Consider the following 17717-nt stretch of genomic DNA (forward strand, 5'->3'; position numbering starts at 1 on the left):
TGAGGTGGGCGGATCACTTGAGGTCAGGAGCTCGAGACCAGCCTGGCCAACATGGTAAAACCTCATCGCTACTAAAAAAAAATACAAAAATTAGCTGGGCATGGTGGCGGGCGCCTGTAGTCCCAGCTACTCAGGAGGCTGAGGCAGGAGAATCGCTTGAGCCCGGGAGGCAGAGGCTGCAGTGAGCCAAGATTGTGCCACTGTACTGCAGGCTATGTGACAGAGCAAGACTCCGTTTCAAAAAAAAAAAAAAGACAAATATTTAAGGTGATAGATATTCCAATGACACCAATGTGATCCTTACACATTATATGAATGCATCAAATTTTCACATGTACCCTCAAAATATGTACATCTCTTATGTATAAATTAAAAATAAGTTTAAGAAGAAAGGCCAGGGTTCTAGAAAGTAGATCTTTTAAATAGCCACACCTGCCTGTGCACCAGATACCTTCACAAACAAAAGGTGCTCCAGCACTGACTCAACTATAAACAGCCTTCATTCCTTGTATCTGATTTTGCCCTGCTTCCAACTCATCCTTGTGGTTCTTCCTTTTTTGTCTGCCCTTGTAGATGAATAAAAAGAAAATGCAACTTGGTACTAGAAAGCTCTGGATTTGAACTCTGGCTCTTCCACTTACAGATGTGTGTGACCTGTCATGCCAAACCCCTGTCAGCTCCAGTGGGGATGGCACCAGGCTCCAGAGGCTGAAGAAGAGACCCAGAGCTAGTGAACAAGACGTAGGGTTTTACTGGGGCTTACGTATGGGGAGATAGTCCAGTGGTGGTGGGCTAGGCAGGAGAACTGCAACCACTTGCAAAAAGCATGCAGTTTATATAGCATTTTCACTTAGCATCCTTTCCCTAACAACCTCCATCTGGCAACCTTTACGCAACCCAAAACTTGGGCCCCCAAGCCCCTGTATGGTCCGTGTTCCACGGGACAGGCAGGGGGCTCAGATGTTCCTCATAGACAAGGAAGGAATCCCCAGGCTGGCCACTCTCTAGCTGGGAACACACACTCAGGTGCATGTGCTATACAGAGTGGTTCTCTGGGAATGCTTGTTATTGCTTAGGTGCATTTACCATACATGACCTTAAGCAAATTTCTTTACCTTCTAAGGCTTGCTTTCTTCACCTCTAAAATGCAAAAGAATATCATCTACCTCTCAGAGCTGTCTCAGGATTAAATGAGATAACATACATAAAGAATACCTATAGCACCCAGCCTACAGTAGATGCTCAGTACATGGTGTCTGTCATTCCATCTTGGATCAAGCCATTGAGGTGGCACCTCTTCCACCTATATGCAAGGCTAGTGTAGTCTAATGAGATGACAAAGGAAAATGTGTATTTTGCTCTTCATATTTGAACCTAGCTATGATTTTTATTTGAGCTAGAACACTTTCCTCCACAACCATGTGGCTTATCTCTCCCAGAGACAGCTCCAGCAAACAGATTTTTTTGTTGACTTGGCCCAGTAACCACCTTTTGAAGCCCCTCATTCCCAGTCCCTCACTATGCTTCAATAAGCACTGCTTGTACTGGGTGGACCCAGAAGATGGGAACTGGAAAAGCAAAACAAGGTCAGGCCTTAAAACTAAGTAAGACTTAGAGGCAGTGTGGTCAAAGATGGGATGAAGGATGAGCAGGTCAAAATAATGTTCAGACGTGATTCCAGGGGCACAGCCACTCTGCCATGGTACACCCCTTAGGTATGGTTCAGTGCATTTCTTGAGGGACAAGGTGTGCCTTGTATGTTTTTAAAGGAGCCAAGCGAATCCAGACACCCACTTTAGTTCACTGAAGTGCACAGCCCAACCACAAGTGTAGTGTGGCTGCTACATTCCCAAATTGTCAACCAAAATATATGAGAATGCCCCTGGGACCTCTTCCGAGATTGTGGAGAGGGGTGGGTCCAAACCAATCCCTCTTCTGCTCAAAAAATTAGAAATAACTTCTTATTGACTGCTGAATGAACTGCAGACTCAGCTCACAGCATTCAAGTTTTTTTCACAAGTTAATGTCAACCTGCCTGGCCAGGCTTACTTCACCTTGCTTTCCTATCCACACCCACCCTTCAGCCACACAGCACTGTTCATTCCCTGAACATGCCCCCACACACTCCCACCTCTGTGTCTTTGATACTTATTTGTGACTTCTTCCCTGTCCTTCATCTCTACCTACTTCAATCCTTCACAGTTCCTCTGAAAAAATGGACTGTCCCATGAGTCCTTTCCTGATCCCCCAAGTCTCCTCCAACTGGCCTATTTTCTCTGAACTATGATAGAATTTACTTCTATCTCACTTGTGGCATGGATTCTAGTTTGTGCCTAGGTTGTGGCCCTTGCTAGGGTTCCAACATCGCAGGCAAGTCTGGTAATTTGGAGGAACAGTGGTAGGGAAGAGGGCCTCCGAAGAGATAAAGTCTCCTGACGGAAGGCAACAGCCAAGTGCAACAGAGATGACTCAGGCACGAATCTGCCTCCAGCCCAGAATCCTCGAATGCAGGCCGGTGTCCTATCCAGGGACTTATTTGCATCCATGAAGGAGTCTAATGACAGTGAAGGGAATGAAATCCCTAACCCGGCCCACTGAGGTCAAAGGTATAAGTGATGTCTGTCTAATGGCCTCTCTAATGGTCCCAATGAGGCCAAACTGCAGAGAATGAGCAATTGTTGTGCCCTGAGAAGACACTTTCCATGGAGGGAGAATTGGAGTCCAGATCACTGGAGAGGGTTCTGGTTCAGGACACTCGGTGGATGCTCCTCAAAGGCAAGAGCTGCATCTAAGCCATGAGAGAGTCAAAATCCTCAGGAACCCAGGCAGGTTTTCTTTAGGACATCTAAGCCTGACAGAGTACAGATGGCACCTTCAGAAACCATCTTGATGAGGATGGATCAAGTCAGCATTCTATGCTGGAACCAGTTGAAACTGGTGGCTGGATTGAGGCCACCTCTGTCTGAGGGGGTAGTGGTTATGAGCACAAACTATAGAGCCAGCTCCCTGGGTTCAGCTTGAGAACTTGATTTGCCCTGTGCTTCAGCTTCCTCATAGATAAACGGGAATAACAGAATCAGTCAACTGAGAGCAGCAAGTGAGACCTCCTTGATGTCAGTAGTTGTGAAGTCCATTTTAAGAGGCCCAGCAGACTGTATCAAATAAAGTAGAGGACTGATTTGTGGCTATGTGGATATGCAAAAGCAACCTACAGATTCTTGGCTCTGTTTAAAGGGCGAAACAACAGTTCTAGAAATTTTTCTAGAAAAAATGGGGGAGGGTCTTGATGCCATTATAATTTGGCTATTAAAGGATGAGACCTTACTATTTTTTTCTTTTTTCTTTTCCTTTCTTTTTTCCTTTTTTTTTTGTTTTTGTTGATTGTTTGTTTGTTTTGAGATAGAGTCTCACTCTGTCACCCAGGCTGGAGTGCAATGGCTCGATCTCAGCTCACTGCAACCTCTGCCTCCCAGGTTCAAGTGATTCTTGTACCTCAGCCTCCTGAGTAGCTGGGACTACAGGCACCCACCACCATGCCTGGCTAATTTTTTGTAATTTTATTAGAGGTGGGGTTTTGTCATGTTGGCCAGGCTGGTCTCAAACTCCTGGCCTCAAGTGGTCTGCCTGCCTCGGCTTCCCAAAGTGCTGGGATTACAGGTGTGAGCCACTGCACCTGGCCTTCTCTTTTCTTTTTTTTAATTATTTTTAGACACGGGGTCTTGCTGTTGTTACCCAGGCTGGAGTGCAGTGGTGTGATCATCATTCACTACAGCCTTGAACTCCTGGGCTCAGGCAAGCCTCCTACCTCAGCCTCCAAAGTAGCTGGGACTATAGGCACGTGCCACTATGGCAGATTAATAAGAACTTACTTTTTATTTGCAGGCTTATCATACCTTGTCATACTGGCAATGCTCAGTAAACTAGTCGTGATCACTGAAGAGGGACTGCTGTGCTTGGTGGAACAATGCAAAAGACTACAAGTCTTGGCAGAGTAACATAGAGACTGCAGGGCAGAGCATGGGGCACCCAGTGGAACAGCAACAGTGCCAGTGAGAACATACTGGCAGGACTCTCATTGTTAGGGGCTCCTAGAAGTGCTTGAGGTGAGGGCGTTGCAGGAAGCTAAACATTATGTGTGAGCAAGTATGTGTTGGAGCCAGAGAAATTCAGATTTTCTGGCTATTTGTGTCCTTGCTTTATCTCTTTCATTAACCTCTTTGAGGACAGGTGCTAAGTCTTACTCATCTCAGTATCTCCCAAGAGCAAGAGCCCTAGTCCTGACAGAGGCTGTGGAGACTGCAGGGTGGCCTGATGCCCACTGGATCAGCGGCAGCATTAGGCAGAGCTGGCTCCATCCTGTGCACAAGTGAGACTTGCTAGAAAATGTCCCACTCATCCCTATCCCTCAATGGCATCTGGCCCTGGGCTTACTTTTATTCTCCCCATTTTTCAGCTTCATTGAGGCATAACTTATATACCATAAATGCACCTATTCTAAGTGTAAAGGTTGAGTTTTAATAAATGTATACAATCATGCATCCATCATCATCACACCACATAGTTTTGGAATACTTCCATCTTGCCTAAATATTCCCTGTACTGCTTAGCAGTCATCCCTGCCCCAACCTTCAGACCCAGGCAACTATTTGTGTGTTGTCTATAATTTATGGTTTTGTCTTTTCTAGAAATTTCATATTAAGGAATCATATAGTATATCTGGTGTCTTTCATTGCATACGTTTAAGATTCGTCCATGTTGTAATAAGTATCAATTGTCCTTTTTTATTGCTGTGTAGTATTCCATTGCCTGGGTAAGCCACATTTTGTTAACCCACTTGCTAACATAACAGACAGACATTTGGGTTATTTCTCATTTGATTTTACAAACAATGCTTCAATGTTCATTTTTCTTACTAGTCTTTGTGTAGATGTATGTTTTCATTTATTTTGGGTAGAAGCCTAGAAGTGAAATTGTGGAGCTATATGGTAAATGTACAATTTTCATTGATTTGAGGCACCTGAACAGGATTAAGAAGTAGGAAGCTGAAAGTAAGCCATATGGGAATGGTACACATGGTTGAGGATATAGCAGAGAATTCCAGGAAAAGGAAGATTACTGAGAAGAAAGATAGAAATGCATTAAGAGAAAAATTCATCTACTTAATAGTTTGTACTTCAATATATGCAGGAAGCCTAAACATTTTATGTAATCACAAAATTGTCTCAATCTATTATAATAGTAGAATTTCACCTGGATCGTAGCATACACCATTAGGCATGTGTGGATGGACAAGTACAGTGATAAGGGCATCTATAAAGGTACCTAAGTCTGCCAACAGCCTACATGGTTGTCCACTTTTACAGAGCCATTAAGTTTAATCATGACAAGAATTTGCCTTTAACAAAAAATTCAATTTCAAAGATTCAATTGGAATTTCTACTCTTTGCTTCTACCTCTTGGCTTTCTACTCTACCATGTAGAGTAGAATAGTACAACTGTTCCATGGCACAGTTGTATTTATTTTACCTGGTCTCTGCAGAGGCCATTCTGAACAGTAAGCTCCCCTTGGAATATGAAACTGTACCAATCAGGTTTTAGGACCAGAAGTAATGAAAGAGAACTCTGTGACAACAGAAATAATTATTACATAGCTCCAAACACACCCACATGTCGAATTATATTATCCTATAATTGATCTAACCCAATTAATCTATAACAAAGAAATCCATCCGACTTCCTAGTGCAAAAGTGTAAAAGAAGAAAGCTTGATCATTAGAGACTTAAAGATTGAGAGTTCTAGTCATTCAATTTTCAGTTCTTAAATATACAAACAGATTTTGAAATTGAGTAAGAGGCAAAAAGTTTATGCACTTCATCTTTCTCCCATTGGAGAGATCACCCCAAGCACCCTGGATGATTTGGGCATAGATGCCCAAGAGTTCAGTGAATCTGGCTTACCAGGGATTGAGATATATAGGGAGGACAGCCAGCTCCAGGAAGGTTTTTGACATATCTATCACAGCAGAGAGTACCTTTTTCTTTAATGAAGACCCACAGAAATATCTGTTGCACCTCAGTATCAGGAAAAAAAAACCCATGATCCTCTTGGAAGAACTGAATTATTTTTATCCTAAGTGGTTCTCGAGTGTGGTCCCAACCAGCAGCATCCTCATCACCTGGGACCTTGTTCAAAATGCACATACTCAGGTCCCACGCCAGACCTACCAAATCAGAAGCTCTGGAGGTGAGACCCAGCAATCTGTGTTTTGATAAGCCTTCCTGATGATTCTGGGGCAAGCCAAAATTTGAGAACCACTGTCCTGTTTACTGATGGCCGAGAATCTTAGAACCAAATTGGCAGCTTCTCTCTGGCAGTTGCTTTCTAACCCCTCTCCCCACCACCTGAGAGGTAGAGAAGGCTTCTTCAGCACCCTTAGATGCCCAGCTCCTTAGAGACTTAAAAAAACATTTTTACAACACCAACTAAATTGGGCTGTGAACCAGAAAACACAACTTCAGAAAATTGGTAACTTATTCATTCAACTTCTAATACTTTTCTGAGTCAAAAAGCTGCATTAGGATTGTATTACAATTCCTTAATCTAAAACCAAGTAGTTGTTTTGAAAATCTTGGATGATAATATTGACCACTTATGTACTAAAAACAAAAAAGGATTTCATCATTTTGTATAGGCCAAGTGCCTAGCTAAAAATGATTAACAAGACATGGTTATCTTTTGCTAGTGAATTATAAGGTTGTAAAAGAGATACAAAAGCAAATGCATTTAAAGTATCTATCATGAATCACTGGTTAGCCTGGAAATCTCTTGTTCTTTGGTTAATAGAACACGCAGAAAACCTAAGCCTACAATGCCAAATGAGCAAATATGGCTCATTGTCAGGAACTGAGTGTTTTTCAGCTCTTGTCACTGATTTTTAACCTTTCAGAAGCCAAAGAGAATCTGTTTCATCTTAGTTCTGTTGAGAACTTGTGAGACCTTGGGTGAGATACTTTCCCTACTCTGGACCTCATTTCTGCCTCTGCAAAATGAGAGCATTTGATTTGATCATGTCTAGGGTCACTTCCATCTCTGATATTCTGGGATTCTGGAATTCTAGAGATCTAAGACCCCCACCGCTCCAGTACTACTCCAGTACAACTACTCTCTCCTGACCGCTCTTGATCAGAAGGAAGAGGGAGAAGAAAAAGTATTCCAGTGGCTGCAGCCTGCTGAAAGCATGAGTGAGATCTGGGAATTCAGATAATCTCAGAAATCACATGCAAGCATTACAGAACTTACAAAACAGTGCCGTGTGGAGATCGGCTGTGGTGTGAATTGGAAGACATGGTTTGCTCCTTGGTAAATGATACACAGGAGTCCCAGGGAGATTTTATCATTAGTTTGCTGAGAACAAGATGTGAACCCTTTAAGGAGCCCTTTTCTGTAGAGACAATCTTAAAGAACCAGCCCAGTGTATGAAATTACTAGAGTGTATATATCTGAAAGCTTAGGAACTTGGGTTTATGCAAACACTCCCCCGCACCCCCATTCCCATCAAAGGCAGTTATTTAGCTGAGTGATTCAAGCTGTGGCAATAACTTATAAAGGGTGGGGGATAGGTGTGGTTTGGGGGACTTAAACCACATCTGTCTTCCACCCTTCATGAAATTAAGGAGGTAATTGATTCAATTCATCCACTTCACTTTCTCTGAAGAACTGATTGCCCCTACTAAGTATAAAGAACAACCTTTGTTGTTCCCCCTGTTCATTAGCTAGCCAAATACTTTGCTCTTTTTCACTTCGCTCCCCAGACTACTTTCTAATATGGTTATATTTATGAACATCTCACTACATGGTTTCTAGCTGAGAGATTATGCATTGCATTTGATAATTTCAGAGAATATTTCTTAGCAGCTTCAATTAGTAACTACACTCCAACTGCTAGCTTCCTGCTCCCAAACAGTGCCCCCACCACAAACACATACATATAAAGCACATGGTTATGTTTTCTGTAAAAAGTAGCTTCTCTGGCTGGTACTGAGGTGGTTGCCTTAAATGTGTACTTCTTTCAGTTGATGTAAACATCATCTACATGCCCATCATCCCTGGAGTCACCTATTTCATTTCTTCATCTGCAAATGATGATTTTCATTCTTAAAAGTTCTTTTGTGTCAGGAGCTTGAGCGGTGATGTTCTGTATTGTTTTGTTTTGGAATAAGGCAGGTTAGGTTCCCTTTAACCATTTCTAGAGAGAAAAATCCTAAACAGCCCCTTAAAAGAAAACATGGCATTAAAACAGACAGTCAAACAGTAAAAGTGGTTTTATTAGGACATTTAGAGACAAAGCAACTGGTGCTGTGCCTGGATTTTTCATCTCTTAAAAGGTTGTTTTGGCTGGGTGTGGTGGCTCATGCCTGTAATCCCAACACTTTGGGAGGCTGAGGCAGGCGGATTGCCTGAGGTCAGGAGTTCAAGACCAGCCTGGCCAACATGGTGAAATCCTGTCTCTACTAAAAATACAAAAATTAGCCGGGCATGGTGGCGGGTGCCTGTAATCCCAGCTACTCGGGAGACTGAGGCAGGAGAATTGCTTGAACCCAGGAGGTGGAGGTTGCAGTGAGCTGAGATCGAGCCACTGCACTCCAGCCTGGGTGACAGAGTGAGACTCCATCTCAAAAAAAAAAAAATTTAAAAAGGTTGTTTTGATATTGTACAGCACAGCCTAGATAACTGCAAAGTTGGGGTTTACCATGTGACAGAGCTAGGTATTAAGCCCAAGTGACCTGAATGATAACTCCTTGGAGGTGACATAAACCCTGTCGAAGTGTAAATGATCTGTTGCTTCACCATCTCTCTGATATTAAATTTTGAGGAGTGGGTTCAAGGTTGTGCTTCAGGGGACACCCACACTTATTTATCATGTAAAACAAAATGCACTAGACTACCATGTGATTGCAGGGGGATAAATGGTTTTTTTCTTTAAAAAAATTGACAAAACCTATATAGACCATCCTGGGTAGATATGAAAACAGGGTGATTCTAATAATAAATAAGACGATTTAATAGGGTCTAGTTGGTCCCAAGATTCCCCAACAGGGAAGAATAAGCAACTGCAGAGCATTTCCCCAGCCCCCTCCCTCTCCTTATGACAGGACACGCCAATAAAACTCCACCTCCTACTCTTCAGTGCCAGATGGGTAAGCATTTAGCCAAGCATGCTGGGAGACACACAGAACTGAAGCAAAGGAGTATCTGGATGTCTTGGATTTTCTTCCCATTCTGTTCTGTTCTGTTCTCCTAATACCATCTCGTTACTAGACGTAGGCATTGGACGTGACAATCAACTGCATTTGAACTGAGAAGAAGAAATATTAAAGACACAGTCTTCAGAAGAAATGGCTCAAAGGCAGCCTCACTCACCTAATCAGACTTTAATTTCAATCACAAATGACACAGAATCATCAAGCTCTGTGGTTTCTAACGATAACACAAATAAAGGATGGAGCGGGGACAACTCTCCAGGAATAGAAGCATTGTGTGCCATCTATATTACTTATGCTGTGATCATTTCAGTGGGCATCCTTGGAAATGCTATTCTCATCAAAGTCTTTTTCAAGACCAAATCCATGCAAACAGTTCCAAATATTTTCATCACCAGCCTGGCTTTTGGAGATCTTTTACTTCTGCTAACTTGTGTGCCAGTGGATGCAACTCACTACCTTGCAGAAGGATGGCTGTTCGGAAGAATTGGTTGTAAGGTGCTCTCTTTCATCCGGCTCACTTCTGTTGGTGTGTCAGTGTTCACATTAACAATTCTCAGCGCTGACAGGTGAGTTTCTTTTCTCCGTTATATTTGCCAGGATGTGAAATTGGGCAAAAAGAAAGGAAAGCTTGTACTTAGCATTTACTGGCTACTATTCTGCTTTTCTCACACTCTGTAACGTGGATGTGAGATTGGAAAATCTGGTGGCATTTAAAATAAAAGTTAGTGTAAGAATGTTAAAATTTCTGTGATAGCACGGAGGAGAAGTTGAAATTGCATGCTTTATGGATAATTTATTCTTATTGTTTGCTCAGAAGTATACTGAACGGGGTTTTTATTTTTCTCCAGTTTATTAAGTAAAGCAAATTGTTCCAGGTGTAAAGGAAAAAATTCATGCTTTATACATTAGTGCAGCCTAGTGGTGCAATATAGTCAACATGAAAACCAGGATAGGTGTGAAATTGACCACATATGTATAACTGTATATCGGAAGAGTGGTAAAAAGACACAGGCATCTAATTTATTTGAAATTCATCAAATTAGCTAATGGCAGAAAAACGGTGAGGTTTTCAACTCCCTGGTAACTTAGTGTAATGTCATCACGTAATTCTACTTGTTTTCTCTGTAGGCATTCAGTGACATTATCATTTCCAGAGAAATAAATTAATCTTGGTTGACTTTTAGAGCTCTGTGGAGAGAGCATGTGAGATCCTCTTGCAGTCAGGGTGTTCAGATTCTGTGTTAGGATATTTTCAGTCCAAGTACTCTGTTTTTCTGTGTTCCTATTGTAGAATAACTGTAAAAACATGAAAAATTTGAGGCTCCAAATGTTAAAAATGATGCTTTACAAAGCCTGCAAGATTCCTGTAAGTAATCGATGTTTGGCAGTACCAGAAGGAATAGCTTCTTCAGATTCTAGAATCTGAGAGGAGGAAAACCTTTCCCTGTGTCTTTTTATGATTTTTGCTTTGACTGGTCTTATATTCTATTTGAGGGCAGACTGGCTTAATGACTGTAGATTTTAAGGTGGATTTGTTTGAATGAGGAGGTAGCTCTGTACCGGCACAGGACTTCTGATTGCAACTTTGCCTCGCCCTAAATCTGTCCACTGATCAGGTTGGGCAACGAATTAACACTTACAAACGGGGAAGAAATTAATCCTCTCCTCTTTACCATATAAACCCTTGGAATTCTCTTCTAGGAAGGTTGATAACTGTTCACTCATGAAGAAAGGAAAATTAATTCAGTTTAACATCAGTCACTTATACAAAAGAAGTCTTTTAGGTACCTTAAGTATATTACACTTAAGGTAATACACAGGTGGTGAATTACTCTCAGTCACACATAAAGTCATGCTGATAAATGTTTATTTGTCCTAAATAGAGAGTCTATACATAAAATTATAAAATTGCAAATCTGGAATATCTCATAGGAGTGAATAATGGAAAAGGTGATTAGCATAAATAAAAATATTGGGATGTATTATGTGCATTTAAAACCATAGCCAATTCTAGTTGGTTAACGTTGACTTGGTTATACACATATGCACGGAGGGTAGAACTGGATGACCACTAAGGTCACTTCTCACCCTAAAATTTGGTAACTTTGACATTTATTTGGACCTTTGCCTCTGATTATGTGTTTCTAGATACAAGGCAGTTGTGAAGCCACTTGAGCGACAGCCCTCCAATGCCATCCTGAAGACTTGTGTAAAAGCTGGCTGCGTCTGGATCGTGTCTATGATATTTGCTCTACCTGAGGCTATATTTTCAAATGTATACACTTTTCGAGATCCCAATAAAAATATGACATTTGAATCATGTACCTCTTATCCTGTCTCTAAGAAGCTCTTGCAAGAAATACATTCTCTGCTGTGCTTCTTAGTGTTCTACATTATTCCACTCTCTATTATCTCTGTCTACTATTCCTTGATTGCTAGGACCCTTTACAAAAGCACCCTGAACATACCTACTGAGGAACAAAGCCATGCCCGTAAGCAGGTATGTATTAATCAGTACTCATGCAAATCTAGTTTGAATTTAGAAGTGAAGTTCCTACTTTTGCACAGTGAGTAACTGTGTATCTTCCTGTTTATAAATGCAATAGCAGTGTAGTATTTTTGTTATGAGCATAGGCTCCGGTTTGAATCCCAGTTCTATCACGTACTAGCTGAGTAATCTTGAGCAAGTTACCTAACCTTTCTGAGCCTCGGTTTCCTCATCTGTAAAATGAAGATGATTACTAGATGATATAGATGAAATGCTTAGGTGCAGAGTAAGTATTTCAATAAATGGTAAGACTACTACTATTAGAGAGGGGACAATTGAAGTTTGAGAGTAGTCAAAATTTTTTACCCCATGGAATAGTGGGGAACACTGCATAAGATGATACTATGAAGAAAAGCATCTTTGTTTTAGAAAGTGTAACAGAATAAAAATACATAGCATATAGAACTGGCAAGAATCCATAACACTATTCAATGCAAGCCACTTACACACAGATGAGCAAACTGAGGTGGGGAGGAGTGAGGGGAAAGAGTGGAATGCAAGTAGCACGAGAACACAGTGACTCACAGAAGCTTGATTAAGACCACTGCAAGAGCCACGTGTACCCTCCCTCTCATAAATATGGACAGAATAAAAGGAATGTTGCCAAAACATAGTTCCATTTGATTAAAAATATTTTTCTAACCTCTGGGGAAGGGGGAGAGAGGATTCCATTTACCCCTTGATCGGTACGCAGAGAACTGTGCCTTTTTTAGAGCTAGTCCATTCAGTTAGTTTAACAATGGTGCTCATGAGACTGAAGTTGCATATTTAATACCCATGTGAACCAGTTACCTTTGCTCTATTTGTGACCACGGGCTATATATTCACCTAACTTGGCTCATTTCTCTTATTAATAGATGTAGGTAGGATTATCTTCACATAAAAAGGACAGCACATTTTGGATTTACTTCTTTGACTATATGGTTAGAATTCCTATAGAGTAAAAACAATTTTAGTTACCAGCTTGGCAACTTTCATAGACCTCAAAACAATATTCTGACCTAGTCAGCTTCTGCTGATGCAGTGAAAGCAATTTTGTATAGCGTCTCTCTGTTTTTAATTACAGTAAATTTTGGAGAATTCCACGGCATTCTTCGAGTTAACTGCAGACATCCTAGAGTATCTCGAAATTAGGGGGAAAGGTATCTCTGAATTAGAGTTAATGAGTCCAAGATCAGAGGTTACCATGCCAATTGACTTGCTGTGTTATATAGTCACAGGCTGACTTCCTGCACATCCCAGCCAGTTAGCATACAAATGCATGTTCAAAGGGAAATCAGCTGTAATTAACTGTAAATTTCTATGTAAATTTATAGGATAACTTTTTAAAATCTCTCACAGCTAAATGTTTTGTTTTTTTTGTTGTTTTTTGTGTGTGGTTTTTTTTTTTTTTTTTTTTTTTTTTTTTTTTTTTGCTATGTTTCTTCCCCCTATAGATTGAATCCCGAAAGAGAATTGCCAGAACGGTATTGGTGTTGGTGGCTCTGTTTGCCCTCTGCTGGTTGCCAAATCACCTCCTGTACCTCTACCATTCATTCACTTCTCAAACCTATGTAGACCCCTCTGCCATGCATTTCATTTTCACCATTTTCTCTCGGGTTTTGGCTTTCAGCAATTCTTGCGTAAACCCCTTTGCTCTCTACTGGCTGAGCAAAAGCTTCCAGAAGCATTTTAAAGCTCAGTTGTTCTGTTGCAAGGCGGAGCGGCCTGAGCCTCCTGTTGCTGACACCTCTCTTACCACCCTGGCTGTGATGGGAACGGTCCCGGGCACTGGGAGCATACAGATGTCTGAAATTAGTGTGACCTCGTTCACTGGGTGTAGTGTGAAGCAGGCAAAGGACAGATTCTAGCTTTTCAAGGAAAAATGCTGCTTCTCCTCCCAGCGTGTGTATCCGACTCTAAGCTGTGTGTAGGTGTATGGTGTCCAGATTTTTGTTGTTTGAAAAGTGTGTTGAAATCTTAGGAGTGAAGGATCCCTATAAGTAAGTAAAATACAAACCATTACTTTCTTCAAAGTACAAATAGTAATGTCATCGGGCTTTCTAAATAAAATGAAGCCCCACTAAGTGCAGAAAGACAAGTTTATATATGCCAGTGAATCGTAAGGGAAGTCAAATGGGAAGGAAGGTGTAATAAACAAGATGAAACTTAAAAATCTCATTTGTTGTTTAATCACATCTGTGATGCTTCTAACTCCTCATATACTGTGATTTGCATAAAATTGTGTTTGTGTTTACTGTGTGGTGTAAATCTAGAGATACTTTGTATGTGAAAAGGGGATCACAAAAGAGAGAAAGCATCTCTTAGGCTATTTTCTTAAAAATAAACCTTCACAGAATGGCTGCCCTTTTCCATTAATCTGTATTCCATTGTAGCTGAATCTGTGCAGTTGAAATGAAAATGTTTTGGAGTCAGCGAATATAAAGCACTGAGTAAGGATCTGGGGCACAGTGCTTGCCTTACTGGGTCAACACTTACAACTGCCATGGATTAATAACTGGGCTAAGTTATCATTCACAAATATTGTTAGGAACTTGCCTTATTCATAGGCAGAATAAGTGGTCATGTTTATGGTGTCATTTGAGGACCTCTGTTGAAAAATCTGCAAACCTGCCACAGTGTCTGAAATTCTTCCTTTACAGAAATTCGTTTCTTTCTGGTAAGCAGTGCCCTCTTTCTAAAAACATGCAGAAGTACCATATGAAATCCCTAACCCCTGGGTGTGCAATTGTGATCAGATCATCTTCCTGCTTGACTTTATTAAACCCAATGGGTGCCTAAGTCCTGTAAGTGTATGGCCTAATTAATCTCTGCCCATGGAAATCAGATGGAAAGTTCTGATTTTCTATCCTGTGCTCCTACCTGCTAACATCATTCACTTGTTAATAATTATTGTTTAAAAAAAAAAACTCTTGTCAATAGACGTGTCAGATTTAGACCTGTGGTTTCAGAAAAATTTTTGGAGCAAATTTAAACATGTTTGGCACTATAGGTAAATTTGTATTTAAAAAAAAAACAATGTTTGAGTGTGCTTTTGGTAATGCTGAGCTTTCTTTAAATGGCTTGTGGAGTCGTGAACTTTTGCTAATGATGTGGCTCCAAAAGGTAATACATATTAACATTAGACTTTAACTTTCTGTAAAATTGGTTTACTTAAAGTTGGGCGGGGGGTGTGAGACTGTATTAGTATTGTTTTAAAGTGGACACTGTAACACGTGTGGAAAAACAAATATGAAATAAAGTTTTAAATGACTCTGTGTAACTTTATATTCTAAAAACAGTATTTCTGACAGAATATAACGGAACCCATTTTAATTCCAAAATGTTACTTTCAAGTCACAGAGCCCTAAAACAATCTTACTATTTTCCTCACTCTGAGTAAAAATTACATCTTTACTCTCCTAAACTCTAATAACTTTTCAGATATAACTTGATAAAAGTACCAGAATACAAAAGTGAAGACAGCTTTTTGGAAGTTCATAAAACTAGAACTCAAAGAACTTTTTTTTTTCCATTCTCAGCAATCCTTAGGTGAGTTAGGGATATAAAATAATTCCCTAAATGGCCGTGTAGGGCATCAGCCTCCTTCCATCCGTAGTTGTAGTTGGCTTAAAATTCACAGCTTTGCTTTGATTTTTGAGAGGGTGGTCTCTTTTTCAACAGATTATCCTTGTCATGGCTAATCTTACAAGTAGGCCCTAATAGCCACAATTTTTTTCACACTGACTTTTGTGGTTCCAGAAATGTTTCTATGGAAAATTTCATTTCTTTGGAGAGAATTCTAAATGGCGGGGATAGCTGGGATATATACAAAATAAATTCTGTATACATCTCAGTGTTGCTCGGGGTCTTCCCTGACCCAAGACTTAAAACATGCAACATAATACAGTAATACTCCACAAAGCATGAAAACACAGCCACGAAGTTAGGCATTACCAAAACGTCCAGCAGGTAAGTCTTCATCATTGAAGGTGAAAGCACTACAAAACACTTACGACTCGCTTTTCTGCTGAAAATAGCAAATTTGGGTTTGCAGAATTTCTGCAGTTTGAGTCATCTTAGGTCAGGAATTCATCGATCTTTTTGTCAGAAAGAAGTCTTTTTAGTTCCACTAAGCCTTGAGATTATAGGATGTGGGGATAGGAAAATTCCTGGACAGAGTGGGCTTGAAGGGACCATTTTTAAAAAATCTGATTTGGTATAGTTCAGTAATTTTTCAGAAAGAGTTCTTAGGCCAGATAGGTGAGTCCTATCTGGAGTGCAGTCTCTGCTTTTGTAGGTTAATGTATATTTATCCACCAAGAAGGCTGTGGCCTATTAGGGCAGAAGTACAACACAGATCACCCCATATAAAGGTCAGAGGGAAGAATGAAGCACATATTCAGAGAGAAGCCAGCTGTGTAGATTCTTCCTAGGTCCAGCATCCCTTTATGTGGCCCATCTACACTGCAGTCCTGGAGTTTCAGTAGCCACCCCTATCTTTATAACCCACCCCCCTTTTTTTTTTTGTTACCTCGTGTGTTTCTATAACTTGCAAGAAAAAAAACTTGTAAAAGACAGGTTACAAAGACAGAGATGCTTTCAGATTACCTCAGTCATTAGGGAGTTATTCTATGAATATGCAGGGAAATGAGAAAAAATAGGAACCAGGCCTCACAGAGACCACAGCATTGTGCAATTATAAACTGTCAGTTCTCACGACCAAACAGAATTCCATTACAGGTACAATGTGTGTACATCTCAACTCCACTGCCTCACTAGTATGGTGACTCAGTGACCCTCCTTCGCTGCTTCAGCTGCTCCTCTCACCCGTGGGGAACTTCTCCACAGCAGGCCTCTGTTCTGCCTTTTACCTTCCCTGGGAATATCTCCTTGCTTCTTTGCTACTCTGACCACATCCCTGTATGTTCCATACTCAAACTTTCTGGGAGAGGTTCTTACTGGCTCAGTCAAATCCAGTCTAGAATGCAGAGCTATCTGCCAGGTCACCACACAGACCCTGGGCAGCCTTTGGGCCAGGATGGCTGGGTGACATGGTACATAAGCATAAGGAACCCTTTAAGTCACCTGCTCAAAAGACGGTTGTGGTAGAGCCGGCACTCAATGATATGTGCAGTAGGGTGGTGTCGCATATTATCACCTATGCTGTGAACTCGGGAATGAAATGGGAGCCCAATAACACATTGCTGAAAACAGCTGTATGCTATTTTTGGATCCAGGAAAAAATATTTAGCAAAGTTTAAGCCTAATAAAACTCACATTACCTATATCATAAAAGTGCACACAAATTCAGTTCTCCAAGAGTTCCTGCCAGAATGAGAACTTCATGAAAAAGAAATGTAATTTTAAAAAAAACTAACCCAAACTATTAAAAACTGTTGTTATCGTTGAAACCATAGATTCACACAACTGGTGTGTGGGGAGCCAGGATTTTCTAGAAGTAGTACTCAACTGCTATGTTTAGAAGTGAAGGTCACTGGAATAGTGAAATAATTTTTTCTGGTAAGGTTTTCCCGGACCTCAAGCCCGGGTTATGATATTTATGTTTACACTAATGGGTTCCTTATTATTTTAATGAATTAGTATTTTTTAACAGCCGCTTTCATTTTTGTGCAGAAATATTGGTAAGTATAAACCACAAACAAACGTTTTTTGGGGTTTTCAATGTTTTAGTGTAAAGAGGACCTGGAACCAAAAAGTTTGAGAACTGCTGTCCTCCAGCATCTCATATCTGTCAGGTGCCAACCATCTTAATTCTGTCTCCTCTGAGCTGTGCCTGTCTTGTCGACTCCTGGGTCGCCAGAGCCTCACGCAGTGCCCTGCACTTAGTAGGGGCTCAATAAATACCTGCCCAACTTAAAAATATGGACCTTTTCCTTTTCAGCAATGAGTGTAATTCCTGAAA

General features: G+C 40.8%; 1 protein-coding gene across 1 annotated transcript; it reads left to right on the top strand.

The window, feature by feature from the left end:
* Window positions 1–9228: 9228 nt before the first annotated feature.
* Window positions 9229–15078, top strand: BRS3 (bombesin receptor subtype 3). The gene is made up of 3 exons (XM_001137541.7): window positions 9229–9830; window positions 11413–11764; window positions 13249–15078. Exons 1-3 carry the CDS (start codon window positions 9397–9399, stop codon window positions 13660–13662), a joined length of 1200 nt encoding a protein of 399 aa, XP_001137541.1. The 5' UTR covers window positions 9229–9396; the 3' UTR covers window positions 13663–15078.
* Window positions 15079–17717: the final 2639 nt, after the last annotated feature.

The sequence above is a fragment of the Pan troglodytes genome, chromosome X, assembly GCF_028858775.2.
Source record: "Pan troglodytes isolate AG18354 chromosome X, NHGRI_mPanTro3-v2.0_pri, whole genome shotgun sequence".
In the NCBI taxonomy this organism is placed as follows: Eukaryota; Metazoa; Chordata; class Mammalia; order Primates; family Hominidae; genus Pan; species Pan troglodytes.

Coding starts and splice junctions, on each gene's coding strand:
- BRS3 (XM_001137541.7), top strand. CDS start 9,397: ATGGCTCAAAGGCAGCCTCACTCACCTAATCAGACTTTAATTTCAATC. Junction 9,831..11,412: donor ACAATTCTCAGCGCTGACAG/GTGAGTTTCTTT, acceptor ATGTGTTTCTAG/ATACAAGGCAGTTGTGAAGC. Junction 11,765..13,248: donor AAAGCCATGCCCGTAAGCAG/GTATGTATTAAT, acceptor TTCCCCCTATAG/ATTGAATCCCGAAAGAGAAT.